The sequence below is a fragment of the Myotis yumanensis genome, unplaced genomic scaffold (genome assembly GCF_028538775.1).
Source record: "Myotis yumanensis isolate MYYU_CA2020_CCGP unplaced genomic scaffold, mMyoYum1.0.hap1 SCAF_16, whole genome shotgun sequence".
NCBI classification, from domain to species: Eukaryota; Metazoa; Chordata; class Mammalia; order Chiroptera; family Vespertilionidae; genus Myotis; species Myotis yumanensis.
Window position 1 is genome coordinate 26,673,655 of NW_027223767.1, and position 19,799 is coordinate 26,693,453.

The 19,799-nt window shown below is 53.1% G+C and overlaps 1 protein-coding gene across 2 annotated transcripts in view; it reads left to right on the forward strand.

Annotated features, from left to right (window-relative positions):
• Positions 1-912: 912 nt before the first annotated feature.
• HLF (HLF transcription factor, PAR bZIP family member) overlaps positions 913-19,799 on the forward strand; it is a 47,128-nt gene continuing 28,241 nt past the window's right edge. The window contains exons 1-2 of one of the 2 annotated variants that reach the window (XM_070394073.1): positions 913-1,450; positions 3,673-4,005. In XM_070394073.1, the coding sequence (XP_070250174.1) occupies positions 1,336-1,450; positions 3,673-4,005 (448 nt within the window). In that variant the 5' untranslated portion in view covers positions 913-1,335. The remainder of the gene's footprint in view (positions 1,451-3,672; positions 4,006-19,799) is intronic. The other variant, XM_070394074.1, reaches the window with a different exon arrangement.

A 19,799-nucleotide genomic window follows, 5' to 3' on the forward strand; every position in this document is an offset into this window, starting at 1 on the left:
ACAGGGGTGCCCACAGCTGCAGTGGGTCAAACGGACAGCGGGAGATGCTATGGCAATGAACGCGGAGATCTCCTTTAGGGATCGTTTACAAAAAATCATTTTAATGACCATGCTGACCTCTTAACTCGAGGCCATCTGTACTCTCCTGGAGCAGGTATTCCTAAAATGCCACTCAGTGTCTGTGTCTCTCCTGCCTTCATTCAATTGCGCAACTGAGTATCCCTGTTCAGACCCCGCTGGCGGCGTGGGAAACAGTTGACAGTGCTCCTTCCCGCGCTCCCCCCGCCCCCCGCTCCCCTCTCCAGGGTACTTTTTGTATCTTATGAGAACTTCCAGTAAGGAGTTATTTTCGGTAGTTGAGGGAGCGGGTCAGGAGTGGGAGGGGCCAAGCCCGCTAGGGCCAGGAGAAGTATTCAGAAGAGTATCTACCTTCCATTGATCTACACTTGTCCTTCGCCAACTTGACTGCTCCTGGGAACCACGGGAGAGCTTTAAAGACTAAGGATGCCTGGATGTCAGCGCGCAGGTCTGACTCCGTGATTCTGGGATGCCGCCTAGGCATCTGGATTTTGAAGCTCCCCCGGCTGAAAACCACTGAAGTAAATTCCTCCCTCCTCTTCCCTCTCCGGCACAATCAGATTCTCAGTCCAGGTCCTGGGCCCTGGGGATCGGGCTCCTATCCCTTCGCAACCTGCCGGCTCCGCACGGTCCCGAAAAATCCGCGCGCGCGACCACGCCAAACACGCCGCGGCGGCGGGCGGGGCGGGGGCGTGGCCGCGCGTGGCCCCGCCTCCTGTACGCCTATCGGCGAGCGGTGCGGGCCCTGACGTCACTCTTGTCAGGGCCGCCGCACATGGGTGGCCGGATGCGCTGAGCCCGGCGCTGCGGGGCCGCGGGGCGCAGGGGAGCAGCGGCCACCCGCGCGGGGAGGGTGTGGGGTGGGACCGCGCGCGGCCTCGGGTGCTGGCGGGACGGGGCCGCGTTGGCGCGGTGTCTTCCGCCCTTCTGCGATCCTCTGCATATTTTGTCTTTTTTTTTTTTGCAATTTTAAACATTTTGCAAGGCGGTGGGTTCAAGACAGGTGAGAGCATCCCGCAGGTCGCCGCGCAGGAGCCGGGGGGCACTTGGCGCGCTCTCCGGAGACAGGCTGCACTGGAAACCTGAAAGTTTTTGGCTTTTATTTTTTATGCAGATGCACTTATAAAGATATAAGTACATTTTTGTTCTTCCCTTGTCTCCAAGCGAGTACTTTTGGCAAAGGACGGAGGAAAAAGCTCAGCAGCATTTTGGGGGGCGGTTGTTGTATTTTTTTTTAAGAAAAATATTTGCATCGCAATGGAGAAAATGTCCCGACCGCTCCCCCTGAACCCCACCTTTATCCCGCCTCCCTACGGCGTGCTCAGGTCCTTGCTGGAGAACCCGCTGAAGCTCCCCCTTCATCCTGAAGACGGTGAGCGCTGCCCTCCTGGCTGCCCCGCTCTGGGAGGGAACGACGCTCCTGGGGTCCCCTTCCTTCGCAGGGCACCCCCCTCCCCCCGCCTCTCCCCGCAGCTAGCTGGCTGGAGCATCCATCGCCCTCCGTTCCCAGGGACCCTGGCCCTGCTTTAATGCCATAGAGGAGCTCACCCATCACCCCACCTCTCCTCGAAAAATGGGGACCCCCCCTCACCGTGCAATGTTTAAAATAGTGCTGGGGACCCGGCCCAGCCTCCCGGGGTCCCGTTCCGGGTGCGCCGGTGGGAGATGTAACTTGACAGGTCAGTGTTTCACTGTCTGAGGCTTTGGCGCCCGCAGGGAAAAACCGCCCGCGGGAGCGCAGAGCTCTGGCTGGGGGAGGAGAAATCAGGGGGCTTGCTTCCGAAGGGGTGGGGGCCCGAATGGGGGGCCTCACTGCCTAGGCCGAGTATTGGGATCATATATTGTTTCTGTTATTAATTCGGATTTGGAGCTCACGAGGTGTGCGCGGAGACCCGAGTTCTCCAAGTGAAGAGTAATTGAGAAGCGGGGGGTGGGGGTGGGGGGAGGTGAGAGCTGGCGGGGGGTGGGGGCGCGGGGGGGGTGAGGGGTGGGCGCGGGGGGGGTGAGGGGTGCTGTCTCTCAGCGGGAAGCCGTGCACGCCTCCAGCGCCGACACTCGCCCGCTGCACTTTCTCGGTGGGAGGGGAGCAAGGAAGGCTCACGTGTAGCCGCGCGGGAGCCTCCTCTGGCCTGAGCCCTTTCCCGGTAAGTCCCAAACCTTCCCCCGCGGCGTTGGCTGCAGCGGGACCTGACGGAGGGGTCAGGGGTCGCGCAAGGAGGCGCTGAACCCAGCTGGTGCCGCCAGGGATTTGCGTTTGGGCTGATCCCAGTAGCAAATGCAGACCCTGTGTGGCTGGGAGTGTAAGGTCCAAGAGATCCTTTGGCTGCGAAGAGCTTGGGTGTGCTTGCATCTTCTTGCATCTTCTTTCCTGGCAGGGGCCAACCTGTTGCATTGCACAAGTTGAGGGGTTCCTTCTTGGTCTGCAGAGCACAGCTTTCCACGGAACTCGCCTTTAAGGAGTAGCGCTTGGCAGGGAGGTGCTGCCTGCAGTCTTTTTTGCATCCGTGGGTGTTTTAAGTCAGATTCTCAGGAGATGAGACTGTAGAGGATTAGAATGGATGGCGGTGGAGGCTGTGTTTCTCCGAGGAAGAAACTCAGAAGCCAAATTCCTTAATCCCAGATTCCACCGGCGCCTGAGTACTAGACTTGGCAAAATTCTGAGCGCTGCTTACAGCCCTCCTGGGGGGAGGCAGTGCTTCCAGGTAAAAACAGCTGCACACCTCCAGCGTAGGGATGCCAAGGGACCACCTTGTCCATTAGCTGTGCTTTAACAGCGTGTGTAATTTTTGTGAATCAGGTCATACTTATGTGTTTAGGGGAAGAGGCTGAAAACACTTTGTATTTTAAAAAAAAGAAAAATAAAAGAAAACTCCTTTTGTAAAATCCAGTGGAGCCCAGTGGATTTAGAAGCAAAACCTGAGCTTAGGCGGTGTTCTCAGTTGTCTTCTGTGCCAATATGAGGCGTTGGTCAAATTCCTTCCGGCTTAGAGCCTCCGTGTCTTCACTATAAACGGGGATAATCACGATTTGCAAGTTGGTTCTGAGAGTTTGGGAGTTAATATATGGAAAGGACCAGGTATGTAGTAGGTGCTCAATACACGGTTTCAAAGAAGGGTGGAGAGTCCCTGCTTTAGCAAAATTAGAGCCACCAACTCCCCAGCTTTCCACATCCGAACGACTTCATATTGTTACGGTGATGACTTTCCTGGATGCTAAATCATGCCTGGTTATTGCCCTTTTCCTTAAAAATCCCAGCAGTTTTATATAATTGCAGGTGTTACCTCCCCACTGTGGATTTAAATGATTTGCCTCCTCAAATAATGCCCCAAAGACTGTGCCCTTTTGTTTACGTCCCAGAGCAGTCTGTCTCCCTGACCCAAGGACCAGCGCTTTCTTTCCAAAGTAAATAGGAAGATATTGAAAAACAGGCCAAGATCCATGTCCTGCCTGAACTTTTAACTCTAGATCCACAAAAGCCGGCGGCCAGACAACCCTGGTGTTTGTGACCAGTAGCTTTGTAGCAGAGGCCGGGAGAGGTGGTGAAAAAGCCGCACGTTTTCTTTGTTAAAGTCCGACTCTCCCCTTTCCCCGCAGCGTTTCATAAAGACAAAGACAAGGACAAGAAGCTGGACGATGAGAGTCACAGCCCGACCATCCCCCAGTCCGCCTTCCTGGGACCCACCTTATGGGACAAAACCCTTCCCTATGACGGAGACACTTTCCAGTTGGAGTACATGGACCTGGAGGAGTTTCTGTCCGAAAACGGCATTCCCCCCAGCCCTCAGCACGACCAAAGCCCGCACCCCCCGGGGCTGCCGCCCGCCTCCTCCGCTGCCCCCTCCGTGGTGGACCTCAGCAGCCGGGCCTCTGCACCCCTCCACCCTGGCATCCCGTCCCCGACCTGTATGCAGAGCCCCATCAGACCAGGTAACCTCTCCGAAGGCTCTCCCTCCTGACTCCAGGCAGGGAGGAGGGCTAAGGGAGGGGCGGGGAGGGGAGGGTAAACTTCATTGGGGGACTTAGCTCGCTCTGAAAGAGGAGCCTCGTACAGGGTGGGGCAAAGCTGGGTGTACAGTTGTTCATCTGGAAAATGGTACAGGGATGAATAAATGCTCATACAAGAGTAAACCCTGTTTGACGCGCTCACCACTGTGCACTTGCTTTTGCCCCATGCTGTTCCACCCCCAGCAGCCGTGGTCCCACTCCAGTGAGTGTCTGCCTCACCTGGGGAGTCGGCTGAATGCAGACCAACCCTAGAAATGCTGGGTTTTCAGGCCTGGGGTCAGGGCCCAGGAATATGCATTTTAACCAGTTCTCTGGGGGATTGGGTGCAGTTGGTCCAAGGACTGCAGTTTAAGAAACACCAGCTGACAGGTGGTGATTTGGAGAATTCAGCATCCCTCTCATCTCCTGCCCCTTGTCCGCATCCCCCAACTCCCGGGATATGAGGCTCTTGCTCAGTGATGTGTGGAGACTCTATAAGGCAGTGGTTTACTTACGTCCACCCTTGTCTGGCCTAAAAGGAAAAATGATGTGAGTTAAGGGTGTGGGGCAGAGAGCCTTTTTATCTTTTCATCTCGCGTTGTCACGACTGAGAAATGGACTCTCAGACCCCTCTCCTAGTGAGCGCGGCCGCCTTTTTCAGCACCAGGCCCCACACTTCTCTCTTTAGTATCCCTCTAGAGCAGTGGTTCTCAACCTTCCTAATGCTGCGACCCTTTAATACAGTTCCTCATGTTGTGGTGACCCCCAATTTCATTGTTACAAATTGAACATAATTAAAGCATAGTGATTAATCACAAAAACAATATGTAATTGTATGTGTGTTTTCCGATGGTCTTAGGCGACCCCTGCGAAAGGGTCGTTCGAGCCCCAAAGGGGTCGCGACCCACAGGTTGAGAACCGCTGCTCTAAAGCAAGTTGTCCTTACATTTCCTTTTGTCATTTTCCTCTGTCTGAGCACACTGAATCCACTTTTATCAATGCCTGCAAGGCCGCAAGGTCGGCTGTAAATGGTGTTGAAATATTACAAAAACCATCCCCTGAAATGACCAGGACTTCAAAACCCACTGCTGAGTGCTCTGATACACACAGGGGTAGACGCAGCTGTGGCTCCGTGCCTGTAGCTCCCTGTAGTTCAAAAATGAGCAGGAAGAAAGGCCGTGTTTTGTGCACAGGTAACCAGGAACAAAGATTCAGCCAAATCCATTGTCAGGAAGGCCGCGGAGCCGAGGCCTTCGCCGCAGGGGAGGACAGAAAGCAGGACAATGGGAGATTGTGCTAGAGATCATTCCTGAGCCCGGCGTCCTCCATGCGGGGCAGGGAGAATTTCTGTGACACACAGAGCAAGTTGAAAATGAAGGACATGCGGCAAAGGAGGAAGAGCGCCCCCCTGCCTTGAAATGTTAGTGTTGGGGTTAAAGTTCTCCCATTCATAGCTCTCTGTGCCGGCCTCCTCCTCCAAACCCTACTTTGAATGATAACCCACTGCTACTGGCTGGCATGGAATTCAGTCTTAACCTCTGACCACCCAGGAGGCTGCGGAAGCTCGGGAAAACACTCTTTTATGTGACCCCGAGCCCCTGGTACTAAGAGCGTACAATGCCACTATCTTCAACTTCTTCCCGGAGACAGACAAGCAGCAAAACAAACCACCATTCAAAGTGGCACAGAACCAGGGAGAAGGGGGCAGAGCCCCAGTGGGAAGGCACCGTTGTGCCTCAGGCTTTCTGCTCTGCAGAATGGGACGTGCCACTTCGTAGCCCTGTGGCCATTCACAGGGATAGCCTCTCGATGCCTGTTTCCCTTTGTGTAGAATGACAGAACGTCTAGTTCAGTGGTCGGCAAACTCATTAGTCAACAGAGCCAAATATCAACAGTACAACGATTGAAATTTCTTTTTGAGAGCCAAATTTTTTAAACTTAAACTATATAAGTAGGTACATTGTTATTAACTTAATTAGGGTACGAAGAGCCACACTCAAGGGGCCAAAGAGCCGCATGTGGCTCGCGAGCCGCAGTTTGCCGACCACGGGTCTAGTTGATTGAGCTGTTGTGAAAAGTGGAGGTAAGGTACATAAAAGGTGCGGTGACTGGCATAAATGTTCTGCTCACGAGAGCAGCGATGACCGTTGTCATGTGTGTCAACTTTTATCATTTAGTTCGATCCCTGTCTTCTGAAATGCCTTCTTACAGTAATGAGGTACAGTATGCAGCTACTTCATCTGGGGAGAACTATCAGGAGGTGTGGACCAGTCGTTATTGGAGTGGGGTGCTTGAACCCTACCACTTACAATCAACCCTCTGCCAAATACCATGTTAGAAATACTGTATGTTTTCCCAGGAGGTCTGCAAATATTGGGCCCCACACCTTGGTTCATTAGGATCCGTGTTCATCAATGACTCAGGAAGCCGAGGTGCCCCAGTCCGATTCGCAGCCCATAGCTAGGACTCCTGGTTTCAGCGCTGTCACTGGTTAGGTTGTGGGGAAAGGAGAGGCACTAGGACCAAAGGGGTCCCTGGTGTGTCTATACACAAACTCTTCGTTGACAGGTCTTTTTTTGATCATGGAAACACACTTCAAAATAATCTCCTTCTTTGAATTGAAAACACAATGATATTCCTAACAAAAAAGGGAAAACATTAAAGCTCTTCTTCAGATCCCAAATGCAGATGAAATGCCCTCTGCTGTAGGTCCTTACAAAGATCATGATACAAACTAGAGCTTTCAGGGGGGTGGGCCTGATGCAGGGCTCCTCATGAGCAAACTGACAAAGGAGAGCGTGCTCCATTGTCCTGTGTCATCACAGTGGTGACCAGGATGGAAATGCCAGGTGAATCTTGAGGAAAATAAATCCTCAGAAGGGAAGGGCACAGAGGTAGCCTGGAGCATTCTGGGAATTGTGTAATCTCAGTCTAGAGCAGGACGTCTCCACCTTGGCCATGCTGCTGTTGTAGGTAAGTCTTCGTTGTGGGGAACTGTCCTGTGCATTGTAGGAAATTTAACAGCACACACACACACACACACACACACACACATTCACACACTCACACTCTCACACACTCACACTCTCACACACTCACACTCACAAACACACACATACTCACACACACTCACAAACTCACACACTCACACACACACTCACAAACACACATACTCACACACACACACTCACTTATTCTCACACATACTCTCACACTCTCACATACACTCTCACACACACACACTTAGATACTTCTACACACACACTCACTTATTCACACATACTTATCCACACATACACACTCTCTCTCTCTCACACACACACACACACACACACTCACACTCTCTCACACACACACTCACACACACACTCACACTCACACACACACACACACACACACACACACACACTTTAGCTGTGACAAGTGAAAATGAATCCAGTCGCTGCCAGGTATCCTCTGGAGGCAAAATCACGCCTGTTGAGAACTGATGTAGACTTTCCATGTGGACAGCAACCTGGGGCCTGAATTCGGACCCTGTCACACACGTGGATGCTTTTGACCTCCTGTAATGCTCTGTGGCCAAACTCTCGAGAGTGTCAGGAGACATTAGGTTTCAAGAAGTGTAATGTTAATAGAGCACAGGTGTACACTTTTAGTTTATAAAAGCATGGCATCGGTGAACCAGGAGACATTTTCAGAGCCGTTTTGTTAAACATTCGTTTTCTGCTATTGCATCTTCCGCGTTATGCTGGGGAGCACGTGTTATTAGGGCTCTCCGTGTGGCGGAAAGGAAACGAGGCCAGGAGGTAGCACATGGGGCATTTCTAGGTCTGCCCAAAGCATGTCTTGGAATGACAAGGTGAGCGTTCCTGTGAATTCTAATACTATCGACCGTGACTGGCCCCCACCCCCTTTCCTATTTGGCACACCCATCCTTATTCCTCTGTCTAGCTCTCTGATCAAGAAATGAATCAAGTGTCTGGAGAAATATACTTTGCCTTGAAGAAATAACCCAGGGACCCTGCACCCTCCTGTGGCTCTGGGGTGCCGTGTGAACTTGGGTTCACAGCTTCCTGGGCTGACATCCTAATGAAAGAAGAGGAGCGGTGGTTGCTGGATGCTCTAGCACCTGCTCGGGCTGCTCGGTCACCTGGGTGCAGCCTCCTGGGTGTCCCAGGCAGCAGAGGCAGGAGTCGCCCTGACCACATGGGTGATTGTGTTCCAGGTGCCATTAGGAGTGGTACTTGGAAGCGCCGGGTCCTGGAAAAATAAGAATCTGTTTGCCCGGAGGATGGAGCGGCTGCTGTAAGGACAGCAGTCCCTTTAGGGAAAGTCGTCCACAGCAGACAAAGGCTGAGTTATTTTTAAATCACATGCTGTAAAGCCAGAGTTGAAATCGTTTCCTCTGGTGGTTTTTCTTTGAATAGCTTGGGGGTGTCCTGCCCTGGTAGACCCATACCCAGCTGAGGGTTGGGGAGCCTCCCTTTCCGGGTCTGAGCATAGAGAGCGGGTCAGGATGAAGGCCGGCTACGGGTGACGAGAAAACCCTTCCACGTGGTGGTGGTGGTGGGGGGGCGGGTAGAGGAGGGAGGGGAGCAGCAGGGAGCACCCAGCATGCCCATGTGAGACGGAATGGGCATGGTTTCTGCTGGCCTTACCTTGGGAGAAGGTCTTGGCCTGGAAGGAAAATGCTGGCCGTGGGTCTGAGTAATGACGGCAGGAGGTCGTGTGCTGGTGGCTCTGGGATGAGGGGAGGTCCTGCCCAGGCACAGCGTTCTCTTGCTTTTCCCAAACTCTGGAGATGAAGCTTCCCCTCCCCGTTAGTGCAGGCGGCTCATAAGTTTTCCCACCAGCACAGTGGTGTCTGCAGGCGGGACCATGGGGCCGGAAGGTGGCTGTGTGCTGTGCCTCGGGGAAGAGCCTCAGGACCCAGGATGTCACCCAGGGGAGGGCATCAGCTTCGTCCAGGAGGCAGGCAGACTTCCCTCTGTCTCCTCTAAGAGTGTGTTTTCACCGCCGAGCGCTGTGGAGGACGGGCTTGCCCTGTTCTCCTGGCTTTGTTGTGCTGTGGCTCCTAGGACAGTGGTTCCCGGCCTCTGGCAAAAAGTATTTCAGATGGGCATGGACAGCAGGACAACTCGGTTGTTAAGAGCGTAGGCGCCCAGCTGGGGTGGCTCAGTGGTTGAGCATCGACCTATGAACCAGGAGGTCACAGTTTGATTCCTGGTCAGGGTACATACCCAGGTTGTGGGCTCAATCCCCAGTAAGGGGGCGCGCAGGAGGCAGCCGATCCATGATTCTCTCTCATCATGGATGTTTCTCTCTCCCCCCTTTCCCCTCCTCTCTGAAATCAGTAAAACTATATTAAAAAGAAAAAAAAAAGAGCGTAGGCTCTGGACCCAGGGACTTGGGCTCACATCCTGGACCCACACTGGCCTTGTCTGTACGTTTGTGTCAATTTCTCGACCTCTTTAAGCCTCGGTTTACTCATCAATAGAATGAAGACTGGGGTTCAGCAGGGCTCAGTAAGGTGTGTGGCACATGGGTACTCCGCGCTGGGAGCTGTCCTGATGATGCTAGGGGCATGGCCTAGGAAAGAGAATGACTGTGTTCGAAACCCCTGCCCTTCATCTGGAATTTGAGTCCAGTCCCCTTCCCTCTGCAAAAATAGGACATGCATTTTTTTCCCAGCATGCCCAGGATTCTGTGTAGCCTGCTTGACTTTTCTCCTTCATCCTGGGCTGGAACAAGTCCCTCCCCTGATGCTAACCCAGCATCCTCACTTCTGGGTGAGCACCTCCGGGTCTGCCAGGGTGGAACCAGCCACACGCCCGGTGCCCAGCCGCCCTCCTCCCCTGCCCCCAGCTCTCGTGAGAGCCCTGGCAACCCTGGCCGCCTGCCTGCCCGCCTGGCCCTGTGCTTCAGGCACGTGGCCGTGCCCTGTGGAGCTCGCCCAACTCCGGGTGGCCTGCTGGCTGGGCTTCCGCCCCCTCCCCCACGCTGGCTTCTCTCCCCAGGCGAACCGCAGCAAGCCAGCCAGAAATTGTAACGCTGGCCCTGGCATGGGAAAGCTGAGCTCCGGAGGGCAGTTCGGATGCCAGGGAAACCTGCTCTCTCCAGCATCCTAGCCAGACCCCAAACTTGGCCCTCTCTCCTGCCCGTCTGCCCGGAGGCCCTGTCTTCGCCGCGCCGCTGTGGTGGGCAGGATTCCTGTAGGCCGGCTCCTGCCAAGGGTCTTGGCAGAGCCTTCCCCGTTCAGCACTGTGCCTACCAGACTCGAAAAACAGCAGCGTGCAGACAGAACGAGGTGGAGGAGAAGGAAGGGCTGGGGAGGTGGGGAGAAGAGAGGCCTTGATGCCACCCTAAGGTAGAAGGCAGAGGAGGAAAAGACAGCGGTGATTTATTAGGTTTTTTTCCCCGAAACCTCGCTGCCAGCCAGCACTAATCACTTTTACCCAGGAGTCATTTTTTATGTCTCAGCAGTGAGAAGAGAGGGAAGAGGGGAGGTGGTAGGGGAAGTAATAAGATTTTTTAAAACAAATCAAACATTGGAAAAGAATATGTGAGAGAGGGACGGGGGGACAGGGTCTGTATTTGATTCTGTGATGGGAATAGGTGAGAATATTTTTCATTTACTCCCTGGTATAATATCTGGAACCGTCCCAGCAAATGTCGACCTGAAACCACTAAGCCATTGTTTTGGAATAAACTTCAAGTTCCTTAAGACAGAGGTGCCTGCTGGCTCACCTTTCACCAGGTCCATCGGAATGTCCTGCGTTTGAGACACTGTTCGCATACGGGCAATAATATAGCGACGTGTTAGAGCACAGGAATGCGGCAAGAAGCAGGCTGGCTGTGCGTCCCGCTCCGCCATGCGTGCCTGGGTCTGCAGCAGGTCATTTAAACGCTCGGCGCTTCTGATTTCCCATCTGGAACTTTGGAACCATCATTGACCTGCCTCGCGGGAGCGTGGAAGGTCCCGTGAGCCAAGGCGCGTAGAGCACTGGGTGTGGCCCCTGGCACACAGGAAGTGTCCAGGCACAGCCGCTGCGGGAGGCATCCTCGTACCACCTGATCCTATTTCTCACAGGAGGCCCTAGCACCGGAGTCTTCGTGCTTTTCCCTTCCTAGCCGATTGCAGCGGTTCTCAACCTGTGGGTCGCGACCCCTTTGATGGTCGAACGACCCTTTCACAGGGGTCACCTAAGACCATCCTGCATATCAGATATTTACATTACGATTCCTAACAGTAGCAACATTACAGTTATGAAGTAGCAACGAAAATAATTTTATGGTTGGGTCACAACATGAGGAACTGTATTTAAAGGGCCAGAAGGTTGAGAACCACTGGATTAAGGCCTTTGCTCAAGCCATTTACGTTTCTCCTCTGCTTCTCTACCTACATCGTGTCTGCCCCTCTTAGCCTCTGAGGTTTAGGTCACCTCGGGTCGCTAACTGGAATCTTCATTCATTCCTCCTCGCTCATGAGATTAAAAAACCAAACAAACAAAATGCAGTTCAAATAAGTTCTTGATTAGATTTCCCCATGGCACATTGGCCAATCAGTCAATCAGTCAACGTTGCTGTTGCATTTTTTAATCATAGGCATCAGTCATTGTACCTGAAGGCCATAGAATGGCCTTGGGGATAAATAACTGGAAAGGCATGGGATGGTGCTGGGAGGGGAAGGCGCAGAGAAAGGTCTCGTGCAGTTCCTCCTCCTGCTGGCCAGCAAGACCCGACATAGGCATCCAGAATAACAATGCTCCTGCCCGCAAAGGATCCTGTAACAGGCAAGTCCTTGCTCTTTTGGAACCTGCACTTTCTTGTCTGCAGAGTAACATCTTTGTCGGGTTTGTGTGAGCTTTCTTGAGCTGACGCGCATGAAGGGTCCAGCATGGCGCCTGGCACACAGGAGGCCAGTCTCTGCCACAGGTCAGTTCCCTTAACTTTTCTCTAGTAAATGACACGAAGGTTAGAAAGCTACAGGGGAAGTGGTAGGAGCAAGGAGCCACGTGGACAGTCCCCAGAAGTGGCGTTGGCTTTGGGCTGCACCCTGGGGAAGACAGACAAGGGCACGATTTGGCTGCTGGTCTCAAGGAGTTGGCCATGGAGTAGGGAAGATAGAACGTTTAGGTAAAAGGAGGAATGACAGGGCAAACTGGCATGTTCTCGGTGCCAAACAGTGAGTACAGGGAGGCCTCCAGGACCTGTTGAAAAGAGGAGAGTGAAAGAAAGTGAGCGAAAACTTTCACAATAAATAAGGGAGCCGTGCAGACAATGAGATCTGCCAGACCTCACAGGAAGCAGCCACTGCCCAGGGCAGGAGTGCCCCGGGTGAGGCTCCTTGGAAGGGATGGACCTTCAGCTGGGCCTGGCCTGAGAGGTGGAGGAGCCAGAAGGGTGAGTGGGCCACGGTGCCCCAGAGTTGTGGAAGCAGGAGTGCCCGCAGGGTGTTTAGGGAACAAGGTGTAGATCCAATTTGGCTGGTGCAGAAAATTCATCTGGAGGAGGCAGGGAGATGAGTCCGGAGAGGTGGGTGCCAGCCAGGCTGGCAGCTTCGGGAGCGCCAGGCTCCAGCGCCTGAGCCTGGTCCAGCAGGCTGCGGGGAGCCCTGGAAGGGTTTTGAATAGGGAAGTGGCCTGTGGACGTTTCCCCTTGGGTTCAAGGTTGGATTGGAAACATTTTTAGACACTTCACAATAGTTTCCTCTGGCAAACCGGGACTTCCTTATTATTATTGTTTTGAAAATAAATACTCTGCCCTGAACATCAAACAGCTTTCCAAAACACAGTGTTCTAATGATCTAGACAAAGTAATGCAAAAACACAGGGTTTAGGTTTCACTTATAAAGCCCATAATTTGGGTGGTTGGGGGAAACACTCTTTGGCAAGAATACCATGTGAGGGATTTGAATGGTTCCGAATTTAAAAGCCTGAAAGCAGGCCTGGTCTCACAGGAGTAGAGAAATAGACTTTCATAAACCCCAACCCATTCACATTCATCACTTTCAAATGCTTCTATTTTATAAAGCTCACGAAGTTTGCAGACAAGTATAAGGAACAGATTTCTGTGAGTGTGTGTGTGTGTGTGTGTGTGTGTTTGGTGTGTGTACGTGTCCATATGAGAGAAAGAGAATGAGAAAGCAGGCATTACTGCCTCAGTGTTACAAATAGTCCTTGGTTAAGAGGACTAACCTGCCGCAGGAATATCAAGCTAAAAATACTTAGCCGTGTTTCCGGCCAGCTCATTAATTTTACTCCTGAGAGACAAAGGAATCATTATTGCAGTTTTGCATTCTTGAGTCCCGACCTTGTATGTGTGGCTTCCTTCTTTCCTGGAACGGGAACTAATTGCATGTCGCTCGGAGATAAGGTGGCTCTGGGGGGTGTGAGTGTTCTCTGTTGGGGAAAGGAGCTTTGAGGGAGGACACAGGTTCTTGGGGGAGGGTGGGAGCTGCCGAGCGGCCCAGGCATGACATGACTTGCTCAAGTACCCCTGAAGTGGGCTCTGCCAGCCAGCCAGGCGTACAGAGAGCCGGGGGAGTTGTCATGACCCAGACAGGTTCACTCAAATAACAGGTAACCATGGACATGTGCAATCTCACCTTCAGCTATGCAGAGCAGACAGTGACAGGAGTGTTGGCAGAGTCGAGTGTCTGTTGGGGGAAAACCATACAGTCCTTGTTTCTGTCCAGTTGGCTTCTGGTGATACTCCATGACTTCATGGGAAGGTTCCTGACATGTCTCCCTCCTTCTCTGACTTTACCAAACACTGTTATTGTCTCAACTCCCTCCCTCCCCATCCAACTCATCCCGGGCACCTGGTCTTGGTTTGTGTCCTGAGCAGGCCCACGGTTCCCCGTCACACAAGGCTCCCAGAAGTTTTGTTTTTGGAAGTTTCATCTAGGGTTTTGTTTTGTGTGTTTGGTGTTTTTGGTTTTTTTTTTCCATGAATGAGTTTTGGAAGATGCTTTGCAATCTGGGGCCTTATCATCAGAGACGGCTTATCGCTAATTAAACCCCTTTCCCTCTCCAATCTTGCCGGGGAGACCCGAGATTCCTAAAAGCAATGAGTGCATGCTACAGAGAGATGCTCGAGGGAGCCTCCACACTAAATCATCTGTGACAAAATGTTCTCTCAGGAAGTGGGGTTGCATAAATGGATCAGCAGAAATAAATGCTTTGGCAGAATCTCCTTGAGTGGGAAAGAGCAGCGCTTTCTTTCCTAATTAGCTCTGGGTAGCAGTGTGCCTGGGTGTCTTTGCTGAGAAACCCAGGCGTGGACAGGGGGGCCGACAAGGGAAGTCTCTGCACTGCTCTGTAAGTGCTGCTGCCCTGAATGGAAAGAGTTAAGCAAGGCTATTCATTCATGCACAATAAATGCCTCTTGAATTGGATTGAATGGGAAAAGCAAAAGCTTGCTTGGGGAAGGATGCCACCAGGCCCTGACCAATGGGAGCCCATGCTGTAAACCAGATGAACAAGATCATCTGGCTGGGCAGTAATCAGATTACCCGGAGCGGAGCTCGCCGTACCCAAGACGGGCAGAGTTCGAAGGAGCGTGGCCAACAGCTAAACTCCACCTGCCCTGAGCCCTGGAACAGGAGACTTAAGTCGCCTTAGAGTGGAGTCATTATGCCGTGGCCTTGAATCGATGAAGGAGGCTTTTACTAGAGAAAAAAAACACAGGATGGTGGTCAATACCCTAATGTCATTCTCTCATTTTCTCCTTGACTCTCCCTGCAAGAAGGAAACGTGGCAGGGTGGTCTCCAGGTAGGAAATGAAGCCTTCCGTCAGAGTGGAATGGAACCAGGAGGAAACTGAGGAAACAAAAGTAAATTTTTTGGCCCCGGCTGGTGTTGTTCAGTGGTTGCACCTGTGAACCAGGAGGACATGGTTGGATTCTCAGTCAGGGCACATGCCCAGGTTGTGGGCTCCATCCCCAGTGTGGGGCGTGCAGGAGGCAGCTGGTCCATGATTCTCTTTCATCAATGATGTTTCTATCTCTCTCTCCCTCTCCCTTCCTCTCTGGAAGACAAGTGTGAAGATAGTTATTACACAAAGGGGATAACTGCAAGTTGATTAATTAAGAATTGGTTTGAACCTGACATGACAGTTTCCCAACCAGATGAGAGATGAGGCGTTCTTGGCAATGGTCTTGATACAGTCCGTTATGTGCTGTCCATATGGGTGAGGCAGGTTAGAGCTTTTGAAGGTACACCAGCCCAGCGTTAAGGACAGCATCAAACTAGGCAAAATTGTCTCCTCTCAAGAGGGAGGTTCGATTCTAGCTAAAGCTCCCTCAGTGTATTTTTACATCCAATCAGATGTCACTGAGTTTATAAGAGAGTGCACACACACCGTGCTCCTAACTTTAAATCAGCGAAATGCATATGGAATCATAGCAGTGCCCATGGGGTGTGAAAGCGGGGATGGTGCTGAGCATTGGCTGTAAGAGGCTGCAGGACATCAACTCATATTAGAAACGATGCTGGTTCAGGAATTGAGTCTGCTCCCAAGAGACTGAGTGGTGGCTGCATTGCCAAAGTGTGTGTTCTCTTTCCTTCCCCAGCTCTCCCTTCTGATTACAGGCAGCTTAAAATACATGTGGGCATATCTCAGTGGCCAAAAACCATGGAGATCAGGATGAAATCATTTTCAAGGCAGAAATAGCAAGCTTTCGAGAGGATATTCAGAGAAACGCAGTCCTAATAGCACCAGCACGTCACTGTCAGGCCCTTCAGGCACTAAACTAGGTTGGGTTTGGAGTCGGAGGTCTCCTGAGAAACCAGGATACCTGGACAAGTCACATACACTCTGAACCCCTCGTTTTCTCCCCTGGAACACGGCAGCCTGTTGCACAGGACGTCCTGGGGGTTAAATGACATTGGGTGGGCTAACCAGTGAGCTGACTGGGTCTGGGCCTGGGCAGAGCTGTCACCCAGCCAGTTTTAATTCCGAGTGAAAATCTGGTGTTTAAAGACGCTTTTCTAAGATATACCTGTAGTTCAGTCTTTGGGGTCTCACTTCCAGCTTTCTGAGTCGCTGGCCTGAGTCCTCACAAGGTCCATGGTGCTCCCCGGATCCACTGAGATCTCATTATAGTCCCAGCGATGCTGTTCATTAGAAGCATAACCCTAAGCAAGTCATCCGCCTGTCCAGGTTTTACTACTTCATCTGTAAGATGGGAACAGTCTGTGTCCTTCTCACTTACCAGTGTGTCATAATGTCAAATAAGATAGCCTATTCAAACATTGGCCAAATAAAAGTCCAATCAAAGTATAATCTGGGGCCCGGCCGGCATGGCTCAGCGGTTGAGCATTGACCCAGGAGCCAAGAGGTCACAGTTCCATTCCTTGTCAGGGCACATGCCCGGGTTGCAGGCTCGATCCCCGGTAGTGGGCGTACAGGAGGCATCCGATCAGTGATTCTCTCTCATCATTGATGTTTCTATCTCTCTCTCCCTCTCCCGTCCTTGCTCTGAAATCAGTAAGAACGTATTGAAAAAACTTAAGCTGCAAAGCAAAAGACATCTGACATCTGACACCTTTTGGGGGAGAAATGCAACAGCATTAAATGTAGTTATTTCTTTTTTATTATTTATTTATTTATTTATTTATTTATTTATTTTTTTGCTTGGCCCCTGCCCCCTCCCGCCTCCCCTCCCCCTTCTTGTAGTTATTTCTTTTAACATGGTCTTCATTCTGAATGGGAGCCACTGGCTCCTGGCTGGTGTCCAGCCTTCCAGGGAGCCCTGAAACCAAGTTATCCGGGAGAATCGTCACCCCAAGGCTTGGGTACTGTAGCAGTGTTTTGTGAGTCGGACAAAATAATTTTTAAAGAAGAAAAGGAAGACCCCCAAGGCCCCCAGCTCAGTCTTCTGATGCGGCTTTTCTGGAGGGGCATGGCCAGCTGTGCGCCTGGGCTGCGCCTCTGGCTGGCTGCTGGCAGGTCTGTAGGACTCCCCACGGCTCGTCAATGGACTCTAGGTGCTCAGATTGTCATCTTGTCCGATGGAGGCTGGGTCTGGGCGCAGAGGGACCGTCTTGTCTCCGTGCCAGGTGTGAGCTGCCCTGACAGAGCAGGCTCTGAGGATCCTTCAGGACTTGTCCTTCCCTGGGCACAAGGTCAGGGACTCGGGCCAGTGCTCCTTCCTGTGTCCTGGAGACGTGTTTTTCCAGCCCCGGGCACGTGCTGTTTTGCTCTCTGAGGGAGGCTTATTCTCGTTACCTTGACAGAGAGAGTGGAAGAAGGGCAGTCTATTGATTCTGCTCCCTGGTCACAGGACAGGAAGTTCGAGGTTGGCGGAGGCTGTAATTCCAGCAATGCCCATCGCATCCCCATGGGGCCGGCAGCGCACAGGCTGCGGGCTCGCTGCTCCAGCCACAAACCACAGAGCCTGGTGGCCATGGCCAGCGGTCACGGCTGCGGATTCTCTGGAAACCCAGCCCTTGGAAGGAGCAGGTGGCTGTCCCCTTCTCCCCCCCACCCCCACTCAATGCCCTGTGAGCCTTGCTGTTTAAGACAGAAGTGTCACCACCTTCTTCGAGAGGCCCTGGGGGTTTTACCAGTCTGCTCAGGGCTGGAGAGGGCCTTCAGGGACCCAGGCTGACGGCCCGATGTTCTGGAGGCTGTTTCTCTTCACCTTTGGAATGTGCTCATGCGGATCTGCTCTCCCGGTGGTGTGTGTACTCTTCAGATGCTCCTTCCTGTCAAGAGTGCTTGAGGAGGAGGGGCTTGGTCCTTCTCACAGCTCCCCCAACATGCTGCCCACAGCCAGCCAGTTGCCCCGGAGGCCGCCCTGGTTTGAATCCATGAACTGCACCAGTGGGAAAATAACAGTGGCATTTTACTGAGCACCTACTATGTGCTCCCTGGCATCCAGGTGGCCGTGACAAGGAGTGGGTCTGGGCGGGCGAGGTGCAGAGCGGAGCAGTGGGCTCGAGGTTACACGGGGTCTGTGAACAGTCTCACAGGGGGTGGACCTGACTTCCTCTGCTTCTGCGGTTTCCTCCCGTTTCCAGTGGCTGCACCTGAGCTCTACACCGGATTAACTTTCCATTATCTCAAGGCTGGTTAACCGGTTTGCAGATTAACCCTGGGGAGGGCTCGCCTGGGCCTGGGAGGTGCCCCTGCTCCGTAATTAGCTGGTTTGGGCTGATTGCCTGCCCATGGTCAGGGAGCAGAGGTGCAGTGTCTTCTAGAACTTTCCACTCCCTTCAACCAGAGGAGCCCGTTGGCCCATGAAGTCCTGCAACCCCCAGCATAGTCCCTAAGAGGTTCTGAAGCCCCACCGGGTCCTGGTACTCTGCCCCAGGCACCTTTTGGGCCCAACACCCTTCCCAAGTTGGGAAGATGGGGTCGGCTGGAGGACATAGGGAATGTGAAAGTTAGTGATTAATATGTTGAAAGGAAGCCCCAAGAGCAGGGCAGCAGCTCTCCTTTCCTCCTCAGCCTGTGGACCCCCTGCACCACACCCCCGAGTGTGGATTGACAGGCTGGAGACGCTGAGCAGCTGGTCCCTCCTGAGGGCGGAGGAGGCCACGGCCCCAGTGGCAACGAGGCAGGCGTTGCCTACAAAGCAAGCTCCTGGCGGCCCAGGCCATCCCACGTGACTACTGGGGCTGCTCTGAGCCCCTCCCCGTGGCTGCATGGGTTCACAGAAAGTTGACTGCATTTGCCAGGCCCGGTGGGATGAGGGAGTAGAAATAGGCGAATTTGCCACACCTCCCACCAGACCAGAATGCACGCAGTTGAACCTAGGGCTGCTCAGACTGCTGCACACTGGGAGTGATCTCAGTGTGTGGGGAAGGTTCCCTGGGTCCCGGGTTTGCTGCCAATCCCGAGAAAGTGTGCACGAAGGACTTCGGTCCACGGGCTGCGAGAAAGAACGCACACTCGAGTGGGATCATGCTCCACGGGTTATTTTTATGTCTGAAGTAGCGTTCGCCCGAGCCAGGGACATGTCTTTTCCTCCCCCCACTCTGTTCTGCCTTTGCATCTGGCAGGCCGGGAACGCCTGGCCTCGACACAGCCGAGCGTGAGGCCTCTGCGGTCCCTTCTCGGCCAGGGCCAGGGGTTTCCTTGGGTCCTTCTCGCCGGCTCACGTTTTCCGAGGGCTGCCGGTGCGTACAGTCTATTTTATTAGCACAGAGAATCTGCCTGGACTGCCTGGCTCTCGCAGTCACGTGGAGAGCAATGTGCTCCCCGGCTACGCCAGCCTGCAGCTCTCTGTGCAAAACACAGCCGCGCGCCGGGCGCCGGGCCAAGCTTACATTTCACTTTGGAACACGCTTTCGCATCGCTCCTGGCAGAACATCCGCGGCGGCGTCTATTTGGGGAGTAAGTCAGGGAAGTGTTGTTTCCCTGGCCCGAGTGTCGAGAGATGGGACCTCTACAAGCCACCTGACCTTTTCCCATCGTCGCCTGCAAGGTGCCCAGTAAGAAGGTGATCCCGCTCCGGCCCGGTGGCAGCCTCCTCTGCAGAGCCGCCGCCTCCCTCCCTCCCTCCCAGCCTCTCCCGTTTCCCGTGCTAAATGAGTAAACACACCCGGGACCGCCCGCCCAGGACAGAGAAACTCAGGCCAAGGTAATAACATCAAAACCAAAGTCCCGGAGCTCTTGAGTAAACGAGTTACCCTCCCAGATAAAACAATGCTGTGGTCCAAACCTCTCTTTCCAGAGATCTAAGACTTTTCAGATGCTGGTCCGAGGCCAGGCATGGGAGGAAGGAA